This window comes from Podarcis filfolensis (genome assembly GCF_964270895.1).
Source record: "Podarcis filfolensis genome assembly, chromosome: 9".
In the NCBI taxonomy this organism is placed as follows: Eukaryota; Metazoa; Chordata; class Lepidosauria; order Squamata; family Lacertidae; genus Podarcis; species Podarcis filfolensis.
Window position 1 is genome coordinate 4,197,812 of NC_139610.1, and position 23,014 is coordinate 4,220,825.

The 23,014-nt window shown below is 40.0% G+C and overlaps 1 protein-coding gene across 4 annotated transcripts in view; it reads left to right on the forward strand.

Annotated features, from left to right (window-relative positions):
• The window catches only part of CPEB2 (cytoplasmic polyadenylation element binding protein 2), a 68,349-nt gene that overhangs the window by 35,881 nt on the left and 9,454 nt on the right, over nucleotides 1–23,014 (forward strand). For 2 of the 4 annotated variants that reach the window (XM_083630401.1, XM_083630402.1), the window contains exons 5-9: nucleotides 6,053–6,076; nucleotides 13,398–13,568; nucleotides 15,468–15,557; nucleotides 19,118–19,236; nucleotides 21,721–21,835. In XM_083630401.1, the coding sequence (XP_083486527.1) occupies nucleotides 6,053–6,076; nucleotides 13,398–13,568; nucleotides 15,468–15,557; nucleotides 19,118–19,236; nucleotides 21,721–21,835 (519 nt within the window). The remainder of the gene's footprint in view (nucleotides 1–6,052; nucleotides 6,077–13,397; nucleotides 13,569–15,467; nucleotides 15,558–19,117; nucleotides 19,237–21,720; nucleotides 21,836–23,014) is intronic. The other 2 variants (XM_083630403.1, XM_083630404.1) reach the window with 1 other exon arrangement.

Sequence of the window (23,014 nt, forward strand, 5' to 3'; positions counted from 1 at the left end):
GAAGTAGAATAGAAAATCTCAGTGCAATGTGCTTCTTTATTTTTTTTTTTAATAAATGTTTATTAGGGTTTTACAAAACATAAAAATCAAACACTACATATACCAACACAGAAAAAAACAAAAAACAAAAACATTCACACATAATACAGAAAAAGAAAAAAGAAAAAAAAATCCACTTTTAACTTTCAAGATTTCGTATTCCTCTTTCCTGACCTCCTCACATCTCCCTTTTTTGTGTTCCTCTTTATTCCGTCAAATTCAGCAAATTCTAACCCTCTTTCAAATTTCATTTATAATTATAGGCTCCCACTTATTAAATCTCTAGTTTCCCCTCTTTTTTAACTCCTTTTTTTCCTATCTCCTTTAACCATATCCCAAATGCCATGTTACCTTTACATCCCACATCATTTTAACATTCAAACAATTTACAATGTTTCTGTAGATAATCTTTGAACTTTTTCCAGTCCTCTTCCATCATTTCTTCTCCCAGGTCTCGGATTCTGCCGGTCATTTCTGCCATCTCCATATAGTCTATCACTTGCATCTGCCATTCTTCCACGGTGGGCAAATCTTGTGTCTTCCAATATTTGGCGAGAAGTATTCTTGCTGCTGTTGTTGCGTACATAAAAAATGTTCTGTCTTTCTTTGGCACCAATTGGCCGACTATGCCCAAAAGGAAGGCCTCTGGTTTCTTAGGGAAGGTAAATTTAAATACTTTCTTTAATTCATTGTAGATCATTTCCCAGTAAGCCTTAACCTTTGGGCACGTCCACCAAAGATGAAAGAATGTTCCCTCAGCTGTGCTTCTTTAACCCATAATAATAAAAGATTCTATCCCCATAATCACAAGATCACTACAGAGTGCAAACTTAAAAGGTGTTTGTTTTTAAATGAGAAACTTTAGACATATTCCTGAAGTTAGTTTTCTGTGATGACTTAGCTTGGTGATGTGTTCATGAGTAATCTAGATTTTAAGGTGTGTAATTATACAAAATAGATGACTTCACAGACTTAACAGCAATGTAAAACAGGACATTAGAAGCTTAAGAGCAATAATACCACCATATTTTTTAAAAGGTAGATTCCCTGCCACACCCCAAAGAGAATACTTCAAAGACAGGAGCAAATTTTTAATGACCTCTTTGAAATAGCACTATTTCATATTTACAACCTCCTTCCCTAAATATGTACTTTAGCACACAAGTGAGAAATAGATGAGCTTCTCTCAATTTACCTCTTGGTAATATGTGTTTGCTCTACATTATGAATGTTCTGGTAGTTATAAAACCCCTGACAATAATTTCAGATGCAGGGCTAAGATTTTTTTGTGTGTGTGAATATTGCTGACTTTATTCTTGCATTTGTAAAATATGAAATGCTTGCACTTCTAAATATAGAACAGAAAACTCTTTAACATTTCTGCTACATTGCAAGCAGATACCTGCATCTTTCTGTTCTGGATAGAATGTGGAAACATCTTTTCATATAGTTCTTGACAGATAAATACACAATGGAGGCGATAGGGTTAAACAGTTCTTGTCTTCCTCCTTTGCTGAGCAAGTGAGCTGCAGGTGCGTTCTCCTTGGCCCTTTCTTCCCAACCTTTGAAGGAAAGCATGACATCTTATGGCCCCACAAACACTTGTGAGACAACCAAGCCATTCAGTAGACTGAGTTGGCCTTATTGCTTGTGCAGCTGAGATTTAGTTACAGAATGTAACTTAATATAAATAAGGATCTAAACTGTTTACATAAGTCATTCAGAAAAAAACCAACATTAATTTAACAATACAACAATAACATTCAAATTAGACTTTCTAACAATTCAGTAAAAACATATTTTTTTTATATCGTAAGTAAAACTGAAAAGAATTTAAAAGTTAGGATTTGGAGTTCAGGAAAGCTTGGCTAAACGAATATTAGAAAAGTGTTACTATCAAAGACCTGCTCCCATTTTGTTACCAAGTGACAATCCACTGATTGTGGAATGCCCAGCAGAATCTCCTCAGAGGACTTTAAAGCTTGGATTTACTGGGGAAGGTGGTCAGCTAGGTACCCAGTTTTCAAGTTGTTTGGGGCTTTAAATGTTAGCAAACGGACCTTGAACCTAACTAGGTGGCTTTTATTCAGCCAGGGCATATCTTTCAGAACTGTTGTCCTACTGAGCACCCTATCAGCTGTATTTTGCTCTAGCTGCAGCTTCCAAAAAAAGTGTAAGGATAGCCCCACATGTAGTACATTACAATAGACTGTGAGATTATCAGGGTCAGGCATGCCAAGTGGTGAGGGCTGAACTACCACTATCCTCTTGATTACCTTGCTTAGAAAAGGTGTATTCATAGAATCATAGAATTGTAAAGTAGGAAGGGACCTTGAGGATCATCTAATCCAACTTCTTGCAATGCAGAAATATGTAGCTGTTCCATATGAGGATCAGACTTGCAACCTTGGCATTATTAGCACCATGCTCTAACCAACGGAGCTATTTAATGACCAGAGAAGGTAGTTATTTTTTAAGGAGAGCTTCCACCATCATCTCTTCCAAGACAATGTGGACCACTCTGTCATGCTCTGAATCCACTCAATCATTTTGCCATGGCTAGTACATGACCTAGAAGGGCAAGGGTCAAAAGAGCATAAGATTTGCTGCACAGCTGCGGGTGGCAGGTGTCAACAACTAAAACTGATCCCACAAGAAGGTTCATTAGACATATCAACAGGCACTGAATCAGCAGCAGCATTCAAGTCTGCAATTTTATCCTCAAAGTGACTCAAAAAATGGCACAGTGGGCTTCCAATGTCTCTAAAACTGAGTTCATAGGGATATTACTCATAAATGTTCTACTGGACAGATACTTGAGGGCATGATGGAGGCAGCAAAGAAGGCTGCCCTTGCTGCTGCACAGCAAGCCCAATTATGTACTCTTATGCCCTCCCAACCTAAAGCGCTCCAGTTGTTTCCTGTTCTGTTTCATTGCCAGGAGAGGTCTCCAGTAAACCAAGCAGCAGTCCAAGGTTTACAGTGTCTTGACGCCACCCTGGTGCTGTTGTGTAAACAGCTGTTCCTTTCCTGCTGCACATCAAGATGACTTAGGTCATGAAAGCTTATGCCTTAATACAGTAAGAGTTTAAGGACTCAGCTATAGAGCTGCAAACAAAATGTTTTAAGTGTGTTTTAGCGCAATATACAATGTGACACTACATGGCGATGGTGAGCCTTATGAAAAATTTGATGTATTTTTTAAAATGCTTTTTTTTAAAGAAAGAATTTTCAGAATGTTTTTTTTTATATATGTGTGTAGATTCCACCTAAGTCAGTCAATTTGGTTTATTGTGTTTAGCAAGCAGCCATTACACACATAAGATAATAATAACAGGAATACTGCTACTAATAAACATTTCTACTCCCTGACCCCTAGTGGATAAATCATTCCCCATTCCCCCCTCAAGTTTTGTTACACGAAATATGTAAAGCCTTAACAAGAAATCTAGATGTTCTAAAGGATATCGCTCTCTCAACATCAGACAGCAAAAAACAGGTATTTGCAAGAGATGACCTACCCCTCTGCGATCTTAGCAATGGGTGGATGTAATTGTTTCTGAGATCTTCATAGAAAGGGCACTCAAGGAGCACATGAGTTATGTCTTCTATTGATGTAGAGTTGCAGCCAAATATGTAAGAGTTTAAGGTACCAAAAGGCTGATAGTTGTTTTTTTACTCCATGGTGAGATACTGGATGATACTTTTGCAGATGCCCTGCATCCTGTGCAACTGTCAATAAATATGCAGCTGGCTTGGTTGAGCAGTTTTTAGAAGCCATATGGACTGTTTATTCCTCTGTGTCAGTCAAGGTGAAATTCGTTAGCATTCATCATTTGTCTCTACTGCTTTAAGGGCATCACAGCAGTCTTCTCTGTAGCAGATTGCATTAGTCATGTCAAAGTGCTGTCATGGTAATAGGTGGCTTCATCATGGAGTCTGAAGTACCATTTGTCAGAATCCATCACCACAGCCTTCTAGTGCTACCATGCTTCTAGTGCTACCACAACAAATTATAAGTTATTTTCCTTCTTATTTTGCAATTAGGCTCATTTGAGTGCTTTCCACAACCTGCTGCATGTGGTCATACTTGATAATACAGCTGTACTTAGGCTTTGTGAGTAAATGACAGTTGTGGCTGGGGAGGGGAGGCAGTAGTATATTGATGGTGGCGCTGAGCTCATCAGGTTGGGGTAAGGTGGTGGCAGCAGCAACGTTAAGGAAGCTCGGTGGTGGTGGTGGTGGTAGCAGCTCCACAGTGAATCCAGAGCTGCCCTGACCTTGCCCCACTCTCCCCTTGTATCAACAAGTACATTGCCGCTGCCCTGGGAGGATGCCACTGCTAGACACTGTATATTGTGGGTATTTTAATTTGTAAAATGCCTGTAATCTTAATGATTGAATACTAGAGACATTTCCAGTCTGCCAGAGGAGGATTTCTCTATTCTGAAGACTTTTATGTGCTTGTATACATATGTATATAAAACCCTGGTACGTTGTTGTACCATTATTGTTTAGGGAAGCTTTTAATGTTTGACGCACTATTGTATTTTAATATTTTGTTGGAAGCCACCCAGAGTGGCTGGGGAAACCCAGCCAGATGGGCAGGTATAAATAAATTATTATTATTATTTATTGCAAGATCCAATGGAAATATAAGTTTCGTTCTATCTGTAGTTTGAACAATTATTTTAGCTAATTGTTTTGTTTTTCTACAATTGTTAGGTAAATACGCTTGTACTTGGATGATAATCTTTGGAAAGAAACGGCATACATGTATGGTTGATGATATTGGAGGGGGAGACTTTTTGCACAGGGGGTGATAGCTGACAGGAGTGAAGTCAATGTAGTAAGAATCAATTGAATTATGTTTGAGGATGGCATGTAAATACTAAGAAATGAAAGCAAACAAGTAGCTGTAAACCATGGTTTACCTGTTGGGCTCATACTGTGGCTTAGGTCCTAAAATATGACTACCTCAAGCCATTGCTTGATGCCTGAATTGAACCACATGAGCCATTCCCATACAGTGAGCTGTTTGCACTGTGAATGCTGCTCTTATGTTTAATTCTCTAGTATTTTAATGAATGTTTTAAATTTTGTATATTGTATATTTTTATTCTCTGGAAGACCCATATGAGGTGAAAAAGCTCTCTCTCTGTGTGTGTGTGTGTGTGTGTGTGTGTGTGTGTGTGTGTGTGTTATTACTGACACAGACAGGCAGTGGCATTCCAAGGTTTCCATACCTATGCATGATACTTTTCCACACTTTTAAAAATTGGAGAGAACAGAGTCTGGCACAATAATGTCATGTGGCTATTTGTGGCCAGAGTAGAGGGCCAAGAGAGAGATCAGGACTTCTATTACAGCTATATGTGAAACAATCTGAGCCTTTAAACTGCAAAAAAGTCAGCAGTGATTCTGTCACACTTGAGTTGCCAGTCAAAGGGGTTTGTTTTTTTACTTATCTGCAAGACTAATCTAAGATCAAAAGGAGTCTTTTGTTTGAGACAAAAGCCTTTGAGTTAATTTTCTTCCAGCTGTTTTCATGGCAAATGAAGGTCATAGCTTATAGTATTTGTATTACCACTGCAAAAGAAGTACAAAATGTCCCAAGAGTCAGGACATTTCTCAGATTCATTTGCATATTTCTACACTGAAAAGAATCAAAGTGCTCTCTGTTAAGAGTAAAGCTCTGTTCATCTTGTTTATACTCCATCCTGAAAGCTGAAAATGGGAAACACAGTTTTAAAATATTTACACGCAGTATGTGATATTTGTTACAACTAATACGAACAGAATTTATAAGGCATTAAAATATTAAAATTTAAATAAAATTATCCAAACCATTTTCATACTTGCATAGGAAGTGTCTCTGGTGCTCATTATCAAATGAAAGTAAAAATGCACATCATAAACAAACACTGCAGACTAAATTTGGTATGCACACAAATCACTTACATTATATTTGTATTTCCAAATGTTTTACCATTTGTCCTTTGTTTACATGCAGCAAGGAGTTATGGGCGAAGACGAGGTAATTCCCTTCTGTTTCCTATAATAAATCTAATGCTGATTGGGGTTAGATTGGCTGTTATTCTGATAATTACTCCAAATCAGTGATTCTGAAGGTGCCATTTACTTCTCGTTGAAGTTGGTGGTAAACTAACAATTGATTTTTAATAATAGATTGTTCCTTTCATTTTGCATGACCACACTTCAGCAAAATCTTTATCTGCTTTAGATACTGATTTTAGTATTATCTAAATGTTGATGCTTGATTTCCCTCCCTCCTTATTCACATTCTTGTTTATAATAAATATTTCCTGAATAGGCTTATTAAAAAACACACCTTCCCCTCCTAAAAATGTTGTTTCATGCCATCAGCAAGTTTCAGATTCAATATACAGTTTTATATAGACTAAAACAACTCTTAGAAGCATAGCTCCACATCTAGTGGTTCAGATCTCAAACAAGGATTCTCAGATATACTCAGCTTAAATGACTTATTAATAGGGTAAATATTAATTTCACGACCGAGTGCCTGGGTCATGAAGGAAAATAGTTTGATGCCGTGTAAAGGAAAGGCTAAGACCACCTGTCTATAGAGAGAGGATGATCATGAATGGATCACAGATGATCATGGATGGATTTTGATTACATTTGGTTAATCAGATTTCCAACCACGGGGATTGGAGCAAGTCCCTCATGAAACTGTATATTTGGACCTAGTAACTGGGTTTGAATTGTCCAGGCTACATAATATTAAGGTTAGATTACTGTAATGCATAATGGGGAGGCTACTGTTGTTTTACCCCCTGCTTTTGAAGTGTCCTGGCTTGGCCTGCCTTGAAACAGTGAGACAAGATAAACTCTAAACTGAAGTATTGAAACGAATGTATTTTGGAGTCATGATAAGAAAAGAATAGCCTTCTCAAAGCGGACCATGGACTACAGCAAAAGAGAATGTAATTGCTGATGCCGAGAAGGTCCATATCTGAAATTTTAACCAGTTTTGCAACACTGGAAAGCCATGGTTATCTCAAGCAATGCTATATGTACTTTCCTGTAAATATAGCACTAAAATAAAATGTGTTCTTTGGGACTCATTGCTTGAGACACATAAGTGATTTCCACTATCTAATGGCAATGGGCATTGGTAAATAATATATTGATTTAAATTAAGAGAAATATGGGGAAACACCACAGCAAAGAGATTCTTGTCACCATGACCCAAAATCCACAATGGGGCAATACAGTTATTAGGACCAAGTGAACCATCATAAAATACTGAGAAAGTGATTGACTTCTCAAACATCTCCATCAGGCTAAAGTCTAACAATATAACATGGGAGGGAAAAGAGAAAAGGTTGGTGTGATGTTAAAGGCATGATACCTTCATATTTTAACTGCCCCAAGAAGGTTTACAGAAGGAAATGTACAGACTTAATTAGATTAGTCCCTGTTAGATGCTTAAAGGACCTTCAGATTTATGTTCTTTATATATTTCACAGGTTTTTAGGCCACTTTTTAGGCACCACTGCCTCCCAATCTCGTTTGCAACTGTGCATAAATATACCCATAGAATCAAACAATAAAACCATTTAAAAATACACAGTTACATCCAAAAATATACAAACCATACAATAAATTAAAAATAATCTAGCTCAGTCAGCAAAATCATGATCCAATTTACAGATCCTAGATCTGTAAATTAGCCCTCAAAGATCACAAAAAAATGAGTCTTCAAGGCTCATTTAAAAGTAGCAATATCTTGCTTTGAATCGAGTTCCATAATTAGCTGCTGAAAAGGCCTGTTTCCATGTGCCTAATTGTTTTTTTAATAGGTAGGTTTCTGAAAAGGGCCTCTGAAGTAGATCTTAATGAACAGATAGGCAGATCAAGTGCAAGGTAGCCCTTAAAGTAACTTACTTTCAAGCTGTTTAGGGCTTTAAAGGTCATCACCAGTGGTGACGCACTGGTAACCAGTGCAGCTGGCACAATTTTGGTGAAATTGTTCCATCCACCTGGGCCCAATGAGTAGTCAAGACATCATATTTTGTACCAGTTGACGTTTTTGAACAGTCTTCAAAGGCAACCCCTTATATAGAGTATCATAGTAGCCAACCTGGAAGTCACTAGTGCATGTATAGCTGTGACAAAGGTATGTTACCTCTATATAAGTTCATAGTTGGTATTCCAGTGGGAGATGGGGAAAAGTGCCCCTGGTCACCACGAAGCGAAATTGGGTAGCATTGCCTTCTTGTTTTGGAGGATATGTAGCATTCCAGAATGTAAACTCCCATATTTAGGTGGCTGAAAATCATAACCTGCAGTTTCAGGTGCTCTCACCTGGGCAGCTAAATTTGATATTCTCCAAGATACATAAAATGCATATGTATCCATGGTTACATATTTTTCAGTGGCTCACTGTATTGGATAGAACCAACACATCCTCATTAATTCCACATAACTTACTGAAAGGACCAAGAAATTCAGTGGTATCCATGTCAGCACACATCCCACTCTGCACAGAATCCAGATGAAACTCGTGTGTTAAATCTCTGATACTCTATTATTTCTGATAGCAATTGCTTGGCCCACACTTTGCAAATCACAGCTAAAGGTGAAATACACAAAGGTACCAATAATCCTTATAGGTCATCCACTTCCTTACCAGGGTGCCATTTTGTAGCTGGCTAATTTGTTCCAAATACTTGGAGGTGAGTGAGTGGGTGCCAACCACTATCATTTGGGAAGCTTTGTGCATATTGGCTGGTGAACATGTATGCTTGCGCGCGCGTACACACACACACACACACACACACACACACACCTGTCTCAGTAATATCCAACACCACGGAAGCAAACTTACACTTTGTCTTCTCCCTCCTGTGTTCTCTTAAAATGTTGCTCTGAAGGTTCCCCCAACCCTCTGGAGCAGATTTTAGGGACACATTGGTGGGGGTGGGGGCTGCAGAAAGGAGTGCAGGAGGAGGAACCCTCACCACGTAAATGGAAGTCTGCCCTGCTTGTGCACAGACAGCATTAGATAGCACCCTGTTTCCAATGGAGGATGTTTCTTTGTTAATATGTAGTGATGAAAGATGTTACGTATGCAAAAGAGAGAACGTTTGACTCTCCTTCTGCCCTTTGCACTTCACTTTGTGGTGTTTTCTTAATTATGTGGGTGTTGTTGCTATGACAACATGAGCTTTTTGGGTTAAGAGGCTAACAGCATGTTAAATGTTCTTTTCTCCTGCTTTGTGGAGTTGGCATTCGTATCAGTTCACCATAGTTTTATTCAGATTCTTTTGGTTTGGTTATAATTCTTCCATTCCTTTTTCAAATATTTCTTTCCTCTAGGGCAAAAGTGCATCTTTCCACTACCTCTTTTAGGGTGGTGGCCTGCATAGTCTTGCAAGGAACCTCATGATAGCATGACTCCACAGTCATGAAATTGCATCCTAAGTCTTTGGTTTGTTTTGTTTAAAATATTTTTGGTCTGACTTGCAGCCTTCCAGGTTGCTCACAATTTCATATGAAAATAATAGATATGGTATAAATAACAGTAAAATAATGACAAATGAGACATCTCCAGCAGCAAATTAAGTAACTGTTTTTTCCTGGTGCCTAACCATCAAGTTTGGTGAATAGGTATCGGGGAGTGTGGTCTTCAAAACAACAAGGAAGTACCAAGAAGTTGCTCTTCTTACTCCTATGGTGGGGGAATGAAGAACCAGGTCTTCAGCAGATAGTTTAGCAGCCATAAGGGAATAGATATCATGGTCCATGGCCTTATGGAACTTTATAGGTCAAAACCAATTGTCCCTGGACATGAACTGGTAGCTATGAAAGATCTTCATTTACAGGTGAAGTATATTCATTTCTAGATGTCCTAGCAAACAACCTAGCAACTGCATTCTGAATTATTTGTGGCCCCCAAATAATAGTTAACTACAGTACTCCAGCTTGGATGTTGCCAAGGCATAAGTGACTCTAGCTAGGCACATGTCTTTAATAAAGATTGTAACTGGCATATCCTAGCAGCCAAAACACTTCATCCCATCTAAAACATCTACATATAATCTGCAATGCCCGATTTTAAGGCATCACACAAATTGTGGACCAGATTATTTAATAGGAGTAGAACCCCATCCAGGGCAGACCACCCTTTTTATTTTCTGGTCAATTCACACTAACAAACATTACTTTTGTTATATCTTAGTTTTATCTAGTTTGAGTCTTGGTTTATTACACCATTACTAACTCCAAATACCTGTTCTGAATATTCACAACCCCACTTGGATTGGATTTGAAGGAGAAATGCAGGTGTCTTCTGTATAATACTTACTATGCTTTATTCCAAATCTCCAAATGACCTCATTTGGTGGTTTTATGTTAAATAGCCTGGGAAACTCTTAACATAAGCATCATAGGGCAGGCCAACTGTCTACCACCACCTTTTTCTTTACTTTAAAGATTTTTAAAAAAAAACAGACAGGGATGGGCTCCCTCTGTCTCTCTTCCTGTGTAGATCTTTCATAAGGGTGGCCCAAGTGTTCCATACAAGGTTGAAAGTCATACTGAAATTGGTTTAGATAATCAGCTTCATCTAGGATTTCTGGAGCTAAATTGTTACTAACTGCTGGAGAGACTCCCTGGGGGAAAAGTTATCAGTGAACAGTCAATTGTTACCAAAATCATCAGTGGCCAAAAACAGCTTCTACAGGAGTGCCTCATAACTGTTGCCATCAAGGCGACCAAAATTTGGTTCATTTCTCAGTGAAGCATTCATTGTCTCCTGGACCCAGCCAATCATCCTCTTTACCCTGTCCAGCCAAGATGTACAAAGGTTGAGTGCACAAGTGTACGTCATACCCCTCCAAGCACCCTGTCAGCATCCTTGGCCTCACTAATGGAAACCTATCCAAGCAGAAGTAACTAACGCTCTCATGGAAGCAGCTCTTTTTGCACTGAAAACAATGTGGAGCCCATATTAAAGGCCATCTGATTGTTTCACTCTGTGAAATTCCTTCACAAATAAGTCACAGTGAGCCACTTTGCTATTTAAATACTCAGAAATGAGTCTGGATAAATTTCATTTACATACAATATTTCCCCTTCCCTCTTTTTTGAAAACAACCACCACCTTGTGTATGTTTATTTCCTTAAAGGAGGCATTCCGAGCATAATGAGTTCATAGGCAATCTGTAGGAAAAAAGAAGGGCAGCAATACCAAACAAAACGAAAAGGCATACCTTGGCAGGTACTAAAAAAATGAGTACTTTATTTAGAAAAGCATTCCTAAGTTCTGTTATGGGAAACACATTTTGAGTATGACATCTTCTCATCAGAGGCAGTACTTTCCTTCTGAATAAGACGTTCCTTTGTATTTTGGGAGTGCTCTCTGAAAAGACAAAGAAACTTCTCATTCCGGATACAAGAAGTATCTACTGCCTCTGGTGACGAGATGTCATATTCAGAAAGTGTTAGCCATAATAACGGCGCATAGGAATGCTTTTGTAAATACTGTGTGGTATCCGACATCCTTGCGCAGATGGAATGAGTTTGCTGGACACCACCCAATGAATAATATTTTTTTTCAGCACCTGGTGAGCATTGTCTCGTTTGTTTGGTTGCTGTTTCGTGTTTTTGTTTCCAAGCAAACTCCTGTCTGGCTGCTGAGCCTCAGTGCCAATCAGGTGCTTTCACACCATAGCTGAATTAAAATTTGTTTCAGTCACAAAAGCTTTCCCAATAAACTGAGAAAAATCTACTCTGAAATACCATTATCTTCTGTAGTTTCCTCTGAACCAGTCAGTTAGGCATCTATGCCCAGTTTCATTGGAACATAGGAGATTTAGCAATATGTATGACATCCCTCTGGTTTTATGTGCAGTTTGACAATTGCTGGCAAATGGAACATATTGGACTGTTTACTTGCTAGTTTTTAGGGTGTTTTCATAAAAAAAATTAATTCTCTGCTGTCTGAAGCATCAATACTTATTACTTTCTTACTTTTTTAAAAAAATAATTTTATTAAACAATTTATAAATAACATTTTGCTGCTTCAGAAATCCCAGAATCATTTATTTAACTATGACGTGTGTAGATGTGGTTGCACTCAAGTGGAATGCACGTAAGTGGGTGTGGGTGTATGTAATCCTACTAAAGGTCCCATCTGGATATCAAGTAATCTTTTATAAAAAATAGCTGCAATTCCTTTTTCTCCTACCCTGGTAAAATATTACTGCAAATTCAAAGCTAGTTAGGGCCCTACAAGCATCGGTTCAACAACAGAATGAGCCAGCTGACCTTTATGTACCCAGCCAAGCTCTTACTACCCAAATCTGTTCTATTGTAACTGGAGAGCAATGCCCACTAAAAGAAATCTCTTAAACAAACTGTCCTTTTTATCCTAGTTAATGTTTTGCTTCAGTATAACAGCAACTAGGCCTGGATAGTATTGCAAAGGGATTAATGGAGAACAAACCAGGGAAAGACAGGACTGCTATGAATTCTATATTGTAAGCGTGGCTTTTGTAAATGGATTCTGTATTTGTTTGAGCAAGCGAGTTCCACATTGGTTAAAATGGTAATCCCACAATGGATCACAGCCTGAACTCTGAAGCACCGATATTGTAACAGTTCTAATTATATTTATTCAAAACAATATAGTTTTATTAAAGCAACACATTAATCTTTTGCTTTACTTTTGAAATTTGCTTTCCTTAAATATTTTAAAATTGGCAAAAATGATTTTTTTGGTATTTGAAAACATAATTCCTTTAATCTATCTATCTTTCTTTCTTTCGCATTGCAGAATTGGCATTGTATAGTGCATTAAAACACTTCACTTATGTGAACTTAGTAATCCTTATGGCAGCTTTATAGGGATGTCTATTATTGTCTTCAGCTTGCAGGTGAGAATGCTGATTGTGAGAGATAGTAGCATGCCCAAGGCTACTAAGAGTCCAACTGCATGATACATAAAATTTGTGAATACATATTTCACATACAGGCAATGACTGTTTTATACTTATGCAAGTCTGCAACTGCGCATGTGTTCATTCCACGACCTGGAAGTGGCCAGAAAAGGGGGCAAGGCAGAACGTAACCCCCATGCAAAAAACCCATACCTATTTTTAAACACGGGGAGGTGTGCGTGTGAGAATTGGGACTATGCCGTGTAGCAGGTGTGTTTTTAACTTTTTCCTCCCGTATCATGGTCCCAAAGCTACTGATCTCCAGCGTGAAGTTTTCAATGACATCTAGTCTGACCATTAGAGGTTTGAATAAAGAATCCATAAATAACACTGAATTCTGTTCTCTCTTTCTCTCCCCCCCCCCCACAGGACGTTCTTCCCTCTTTCCAATAGATGATGGCTTACTGGATGATGGTCATAGTGACCAAGTAGGCGTGTTGAATTCACCTACATGCTATTCTGCTCATCAGAATGGAGAACGGATAGAACGTTTCTCTCGGAAGGTGTTTGTTGGTGGTCTTCCTCCAGATATTGATGAAGGTGAATTGCTCGATTGGGGGTGGGTCTTGGAAAAACCAAATAGATATGGAATTGATACTGCGATCCTATATGCACTTGCCTGGAAGTAAGCTTTACTGAAATCAGTAAGATTAACTTCAAAGTAAACTTTATAGAACATGGTCCACTCTCCCAAAGGAATAAACCACCCTTAGTCTCTTGCCTCTAGAAGGTAGCAGGGCACGCTTGCCCCTTCCAAGAGCAGGAATGCAATTGGTACAAACAGTTTAAAAATAAAGCATTGCTGCTTTTGTATTGTCTTTCCATGTTTTTGAAAGATATATCAATAAAAGTATGTCTATAAGAGTTTGGTTTTCACGGCTCTGAAAAGCTAGTTTAATTATAGTTTCAGCTTTTAAATAAGTGAGGCCAAAAAAGCTTTGAAAACAGGCACCTCGTTTCAAGTTGGTCCCAGACCCCCTTAAAATGAGGTCTATCCTCCCTGCCAATTCCTTCTTTAACCTTTACAATCAACCCCCTCAAATCCTCTTCCTTTGCAAAGTCTGCAACTAGCCTGCCGGACTATGGGCTCCTCTTCACTTCCGCTTGTCCCATTGCTAGAAAGCACAGTAAGTTTTCTGCTTGTCCCATGCTTTGTAGACATGGTTTTTCATTTGTCCTGCCGCTTTCCCTGGGAAAACCCATTCTTTACCAATGAATCAGAACATGCATCGATCCATAGAAAAACGAATTGATATTTGTTCCAATTTAATGGTAAACAGAAGTGGGCTTTCCTGGGGGAAGTGGTGGGGGAAGTGTAACTGTTACAAATTCCATACAGTACTCCTGCGCTCAGGAGCATTGTCTCAAACTCCTGCCAGCGTGGTCTACTGTGAGCCGCCTCTACCTTCAGTTACCCATCTCTCTTTCACAAAGGCAAGTAGATGCTTTTACTCGTGAGAGGTCAATGGGCTTCTGTGTGTGGAAAACCATCCGGGGATTTGCAAGCAATCATTTCAAATGCAATGTTCAAAGATTGTTCAACGGGAATGTTTAGTAAACCCAAATGGTTCCATGAAAGAGAGTTCACACAGAACTACTTTCAATGCGAGCCATTTAAAATTACATTACGTTAAAGGTAAAGGACCCCTGACCATTAGGTCCAGTCGCGAACGACTCTGGGGTTGCATGCTCATCTCGCTCTATAGGCCGAGGGAGCTGGCGTTTGTCCACAGACAGCTTCCAGGTCATGTGGCCAGCATGACTAAGCCAACAAACACACAAAATGTAACCGACTGTGCATTCACATAAACAATTCTCTTCTGTATTTTTATCACAGTATCAAATACTTCTCTTGCACATAATCAACACATAAAGTAGAACAATGTAAACAGAAGTCCCAATAGATCAGTTCATTCATAGAGTCCAAATATCTGCTAGTTTCTGTTCCACATATGTCTTTGTATGTTCATAAAATCCAAATGGAAGCTTACTACAGTTCCACAGAATCTTGACAAGGATTTCCGGAATAATGCCTTGTTTCCCCCTCCTGGGCTTCATCAATTGTATTTTACATAACACTAGGTTTGATGTTGTTCAGCATGACAAAGCCGCTTCTGGTGAACCAGAGCAGTGCACGGGAACGCCGTTTACCTTCCCACCAGTGTGGTACCTAGTTATCTACTTGCACTTCGTGCTTTCGAACTGCTAGGTGGGCAGGAGCTGCAACTGAGCAGCGGGAGCTCACTACGTTGCGGGGATTCGAACCGCTGACCTTTTGATTGGCAAGCCCTGGGCTCTGTGGTTTAGACCACAGTGCCACCCACGTCCCCTACCATTACGTTAGACTTAATTAAATGGTTCACAAGTAGCTGTGGAAAATGTTAAGAAAGGAAATGCAGGCCAATACATTTACTCAATTATTTGGATTGATTTTTTTAGATGAAATTACTGCTAGCTTCAGACGATTTGGACCTCTGGTCGTTGACTGGCCTCACAAAGCAGAAAGTAAATCCTACTTTCCACCTAAAGGTATTGCTTTTCTGAGTTCTTCACTCCATATAAGGCAGTTTTTGAAGAGACTTGAAGCTCATTCACACATGTGAGCCATGCTTCCCTCTATTCTTTATCTGTACATGATTGTGTGGTGACTTGGGCAGTACACATAACAAAGTGCAGCATCCATTACTATATTTATAGTAGCTAGAGAAAAGTGTCAACACACTTGTGAAAGTGGCTGCTGATGACTGCGGTTAGTCTCAATATGTAGCCCAGTTCATCATATAGTTTCTCCACAAATTTACATACAGACACTGTTTCCAATTTGTGAACTAGCCCTCAAAGCCTGTACAGTGGTGCCTTGCAAGACGAAATTAATTCGTTCCGCGAGTCTTTTCGTCTTGCGATGTTTTTCGTCTTGCGGAGCACGGTCAGTCGCAACTGCACCTCTTCAAGCGGTTTAAAAAAAAAGGAAACAAACTCGCAAGACGTTTTCGTCTTGCGAAGCAAGCCCATAGGGAAAATCGTCTTGCGAAGCAACTCAAAAAACGAAAAACTCTTTCGTCTTGTGAGTTTTTCATCTTCCGAGGCATTCGTCTTGCGAGGTACCACTGTATATCATTTCTCTGTATGAGAGGTAACACTGCATGCTGCTGTGGGAGGAGGAGCAAGGTGTATTTCATTCCTTACCAGAATAAAGTGAAGGTCTTATGTCATACTAAATTAAATTACTTTCCTTACTTTTAATATACCACATGACAATTCAACAAAAGACATGCACCTACTCAAACAAAACCAAACTTATTTGTAGTACATCCAAAAAGTAAAGATAAGTATATTCACTCATAAGAAAAAATCCAAAACCAATATTAGGACCTTTGTTAGGTAAACTAAAATGTCGCAAAATAGTGTGCAAGCTTTCAAACCCTCCTGATGGGGAGCTCAGGTATCCATCTCTACAGCTGGTCAGTAGCTATGGACTGTATTCTTAAAACATACAGTGGTACCTTGGATGTCGAACTTAATCTGTCCTGGGAGTCCGTTCGACTCTCGGAACTATTTGAAAACCAAGGTGCAGCTTCTGATTGACTGCAGGAGCTTTCTGCACTGGAAACTGCGTAAGCCCCATTGGACATTCATCTTCCCAAAAACATTCAGAACACTCACTTCTGGGTTTGCGGCATTCGGGAGCCAAAATGTCCAAGTACCAAGGCATTCAACAACCAAGGTACGACTGTATCAGGCCCTGGAAATAGCTATTCCCAAAGGGGCCATAGTCCACTCAGGGTGACATCCAGCCACTTCTGCAGCATATAGAAGTTCTCTGTAGAGTCAGTTTACAAGGGAGTCCCATTGAAGTCTATCATCCATTTACTGAACATTATTAGATGGAAGAGAATGAATGAGTCAACACAGCCTTTGAAATAAGCATTAAGGAAGGTAGCTTCAGTGTTGTTGGCATCTGCCCTATTATAGTACAGTATGTACTACTTTTCTACAGCCCATTTGTAAACAGAGGAAGTAAAAATGTGAGATTACCTTGTGAATTCCCTCTCTATTGTTCTGAGGTGGGGCAGTCTACCCACCCTAAAAAGAAAACTCAGAAAAGGCAGAGTATGTGTTGCTTGAGAGCCTACTCTCTTCAGTTGTTCACTATCCAGAAGTTTTAAAACATGGCCTGGGATCTCATCAGGTAGCTTCGATACTGGTATGAAAACTTTGCAGGTCCCCATTCTCCTGAACACCCACCTGAAACAGTGGAGTGTTGGATAGCAGTGCAAGGGAAACTCCTGTGTGCGCATGGAAACGTACATATGGAGTCATAGAATCATAGAATCATAGAGTTGGAAGAGACCACAAGGGCCATCGAGTCCAACCCCCTGCCAAGCAGGAAACACCATCAGAGCACTCCTGACATATGGTTGTCAAGCTTCTGCTTAAAGACCTCCAAAGAAGGAGACTCCACCACACTCCTTGGCAGCAAATTCCACTGTTGAACAGCTCTTACTGTCAGGAAGTTCTTCCTAATGTTTAGGTGGAATCTTCTTTCTTGTAGTTTGGATCCATTGCTCCGTGTCCGCTTCTCTGGAGCAGCAGAAAACAACCTTTCTCCCTCCTCTATGTGACATCCTTTTATATATTTGAACATGGCTATCATATCACCCCTTAAGCTCCTCTTCTCCAGGCTAAACATGCCCAGCTCCCTTAGCCGTTCCTCATAAGGCATCGTTTCCAGGCCTTTGACCATTTTGGTTGCCCTCCTCTGGACACGTTCCAGTTTGTCAGTGTCCTTCTTGAACTGTGGTGCCCAGAACTGGACACAGTACTCCAGGTGAGGTCTGACCAGAGCAGAATACAGTGGCACTATTACTTCCCTTGATCTAGATGCTATACTCCTATTGATGCAGCCCAGAATTGCATTGGCTTTTTTAGCTGCCGCGTCACACTGTTGGCTCATGTCAAGTTTGTGGTCAACCAAGACTCCTAGATCCTTTTCACATGTAGTGCTCTCAAGCCAGGTGTCACCCATCTTGTATTTGTGCCTCTCATTTTTTTTGCCCAAGTGCAATACTTTACATTTCTCCCTGTTAAAATTCATCTTGTTTGTTTTGGCCCAGTTCTCTAATCTGTCAAGGTCGTTTTGAAGTGTGATCCTGTCCTCTGGGGTGTTAGCCACCCCTCTCAGTTTGGTGTCATCTGCAAATTTGATCAGGATGCCCTTGGGTCCATCATCCAAGTCGTTGATAAAGATGTTGAATAAGACCGGGCCCAAGACAGAACCCTGTGGCACCCCACTAGTCACTCTTCTCCAGGATGAAGAGGAACCATTGATGAGCACCCTTTGGGTTTGGTCAGTCAGCCAGTTACAAATCCACTGAGTGGTAGCATAGTCAAGACCGCATTTTACCAGCTTCTTTACAAGAATATCATGGGGCACCTTGTCAAATGCCTTGCTGAAATCAAGGTAGGCTACATCCACTGCGTTCCCTTCATCTACCAGGCTTGTAATTCTGTCAAAAAACGAGATCAGGTTAGTCTGACATGACTTATTTTTCAGAAATCCATGCTGACTATTGGTGATCACAGCATTCCTTTCTAGGTGCTCACAGACTGTTTACTTAATGATCTGCTCCAGAATCTTCCCTGGTATTGATGTCAGACTGACTGGGCGGTAATTATTTGGGTCCTCTCTTTTCCCCTTTTTGAAAATAGGGACAACATTTGCCCTCCTCCAGTCTGCCGGGACTTCACCTGTTCTCCAGGAATTCTCAAAGATGACTGCCAGTAGTTCTGAAATCACATCTGCCAGTTCTTTTAATACTCTTGGATGCAGTTCATCTGGCCCTGGAGACTTGAATACATCTAGACTAGCCAAGTATTCTTGTACTATCTCCTTAGTTATTCTGGGCTGTGTTTCCTCTGCTGAATCATTTGCTCCAAATTCTTCAGGTCGGGCATTGTTTTCTTTATCGGAGAAGACTGAGGCAAAGAAGGCATTGAGGAGTTCAGCCCTTTCTGTGTCCCTTTGGTTTTTGATCATACTTAAGAATGTCTTAACGATACTCAAGCCTTTTTCCCTCTGTGCTGTTCAGGTTATGCATTCCTTCTTTTCCAAGAGGAGACCTCTGTTCAAGCACTGATTGATGCCTGCATTGAAGAAGATGGAAAGCTTTATCTGTGTGTTTCCAGCCCTACTATCAAGGACAAGCCAGTAAGTGAACCTAACATGGCTAACTGTCATTGTATGAAGGCTGCTTCCAAGAGGATGGTGATGAAAATAGCTAGAAGCAAGTTGTTACTTAGGGCCAGCATTTGATGTGTCTGTTTTTCCCCCTTCAACAATAGCAGTGGTGGAGGGTCAGCAGGATCGCTGCTGCAGGGAAGAAGGTTAATCCTCCTCAGATCCCTGCAGTGGTTCTGCTAGAATTTTCATAACTGTTTTGATCCTTGGACCCAAACATCTGGATATATTCAGTTGATATAAAAAGTTCAGTACCTTGAATATTGAAAGACAGCAACTAAACAAGTGGATCTTATCAGGGCTCTCCAGTCACAGTGAAGTAATACATCAGCCCTGTTCTTGTCTGTTCTGTGCTCTTTGGCAGTTCTGCTAGAGTTGCTTGCATGCAAAATGCTGCATGTTCAAGTCCTTCTGGTTCTGCCCCTGCCACATGCCCCTACATGTTAAACATGCAGCATGTTAAATCAGATTTGTATTTAGTTCCTGACTTTAATGCCAGTGAGCAGGACACAAAAAAGACTGGAACTGTTTATATATTTTTTCATTCAACACCATTCCTTAGTTGTCTGCACTTATCCTTCTGAGATCCTTTCAATCAAATGTAAAGGTGCCTAGCTCTAAATATCCTGCACCAATCCTTCTGAAATTTAGCAGTACAGTGGTACCTCGGTTTAAGTACTTAATTCGTTCCAGAGGTCCATTCTTAACCTGAAACTGTTCTTAACCTGAAGCACCACTTTAGCTAATGGGGCCTCCTGCTGCCACCGTGCCGCCGGAGCACGATTTCTGTTCTCATCCTGAAGCAAAGTTCTTAACCCGAGGTACTATTTCTGGGTTAGCGGAGTCTGTAACCTGAAGCGTATGTAACCCGAGGTACCACTGTATTCTTCTCCTCGGAATGAGCTATCATGCTAGCAAATTTCATCTAATATGGCAAAAAAGAAATAAAAAATTATAGAGGGTTATTTTTAAAATTCATACTTTAAAAGCACCCTGTACCTGTTAGTCTGTAGTTTGTCAGGTTTTGTTCACTGAGATGGGACCAGTATGAACCAGTGTGATGTATAGTGGTTTGAATATTGTACTAGGACCTGGGAGTCCCAAGGTCACTCAACCATGAAACTCGCTGGGTTACCTAAAATGAGAAGGGGGAGACCAAGTATACCATCGTCAGCTCCTTGGAGGAAGGGTAGGACATAAATGTAAATAACAAAAACAAATAAATAAATATCTCTAAATTTCATTCAGTTCTGTCTAAAATAGAAGAATGTGGAGCTATTCATTGATTTCTCCATTATAGTCAGTGAGGAGAGACAAAGGCTCAGGTTTTCTAAACCAGAGGTCTGATTTGAACTCAGTTCAAGCCAAATTAAACCAATTTTTACAGCACCAAATCAGGGCTCAAATCAAATCTTATAGCCAGTGCATACCCCTTGGTTACTGTTTTCAAAGCTTAAAAAGGTAAAGGACCCCTGACAGTAAAGTCAGGCAAATGACTTTGGGGTTGCGGTGCTCATCTCGCTTTACTGGCCAAGGGAGACAGTGTTTGTCCACAGACAGTTTTTCCGGGTCATGTGGCCAGCATGACTAAGCCGCTTCGGGCGAAACCAGAGCAGCGCACGGAAACGCCATTTACCTTCCCGCCGGAGCAGTACCTATTTACCTACTTATACTTTGTTGTGCTTTCGAACTGCTAGGTTGGCAGGAGCTGGGACCGAGCAACAGGAGCTCACCCCGTCATAGGGATTCGAACCGCCGACCTTCCGATCGGCAAGCCCTAGGCTTTGTGGTTTAGACCACAGCGCCACCCGTGTCCCTTTCAAAGCTTATACAAGCATTTAAAGCCCTTCATTTCTTAATGATGCCCACAGCTTTGATTGATGGCAGATACTCTCATACCTCCTTGGCACTCCTCTTGTGTATTTGCAGGGCCCCAGATATTGAGGATCTATTAGTTCTTTTATTCACTTTACTCTGATCCACAAACCAAATTTCTGGGATCTATTCTGCTTCATCTATATTCCATACTATTCCAGAAAATACCTCCTGTCAGACACCAGTTGTAGGGTAACCCACAAGGTCTCTCTTTTTGCCCTAGCAGCAATGAAAATCCAGGCAAGAATTATTAAGGAGATTGCAGTTGACTGCTTTGGCGATCCTCTTGTTTAACCTTAATATCTTTTAATAATTAATGTTTTTAATCTGTATTAACTTTTACTCTTTCAATTTGTAAATTCTGTATATGTTACTGTGATTTATGTAGTATTGTGAAGATGTAGGTTTTATGTATGATTCTAGGTAGCACAATGGTTTTATATAGTATTTTATACTGTTGGGTTTTGTACTGAACCTATTTATATTGCATGTGAATGACCTGTGTCCCAAGCATTAATAAACTACATCTACATCTAGTGAAAACTTTATATGCAAATCTATTCTTTGTTGTTTTAATAGGTCCAGATCCGTCCCTGGAACTTAAGTGATAGTGACTTTGTGATGGATGGTTCTCAGCCTCTTGATCCCCGAAAAACAATTTTTGTTGGTGGCGTCCCCAGGCCATTACGAGCTGGTAAGTATAGAACTGTTAAAGCACTGTAGCAAATTTTAACATTGCACTATCATTGCATTATTTTAAACACACATACCACCCTTGTTCACAAGCTAGCTTAATTGTGGTACAGTACTTTGATTTCAGCCAACAACAGGCCACATAACAAAGACACAAACAGGAAGACCAGACTGTGCAGTAAACTGAGATCCCAGTGTTCTCCTCTAATATGCCCTGGCGACACTATTACAGGACATAAGCCACAGCATCAAGAGTTCATATACCATCTCATCGTTTGAAGTGACATAGGCCATCACCTGCCAGCAATGTTCTTCTGCACTCTGCATAGAACAAACAGATCTATCTCTGTGCAAAAGAATAAGTGGGTGCAAATCTGACATTTCGGTAATATCCAGAATTGAGTAGGTGAACAGTTCAGTCTACCAGGAAACTGTGTAACTGACCTCAAGATAACCATTTTTGAACAAAGACAATTGAAAGGGAAACTCCACTGAGAGAATCAGATGGATTAAATTTATTAGGCAAATCAGTTCTGTCACCTATGGCTTGAATCAAGATTATACTTTTTTTTAAAAAAGTTACACATGACAGTTAGATTACCAATACCAGGATGCATGTGCTGTTACTTACACTGCCTCATTAATTGGTCACTAACTATTTTCCTTTTATGTAATAGTCACTGCCTGTTCTTTTTGCATTTCATTTACTCCTCTACATTTCCCCCACCCCATCTGTTTGCCTTTTTAGAATTATGCTTCATGTATTAGATGTGGTGCTTTGTGGTCCACAAAAGCTTATGCCATAATAAATTTGTTAATCTTAAAATGCATCAAGTTACTTTCACATATTGTCAGGTACTGTTAAAGAGCTATTAGTAGGCATTCTCATAAGTGTTTACTAGGGATGTGCTATCAAACAGGTGCTTGTGTCAGTGCTTTTTGGCTGCACCCTGTGGGCCAGCTTTGAAAGGTGAACAAGGCAACCCCCTTGTCAATCACTTGGCATCACAATTTACTGATAGGCCACGCCCACCTGTGAAAATCCGGACATCAAAGGTTGAAAGGGGAAGGCTTGCAAGGCCCTCCCCGTGCTGATACTTGCAAAAAGCCAAATGGGGAAAACTGGCAGGACAAGTTTGGCCCACAGGCTGGATGTTCCCACTCCAATATAGATTAACTC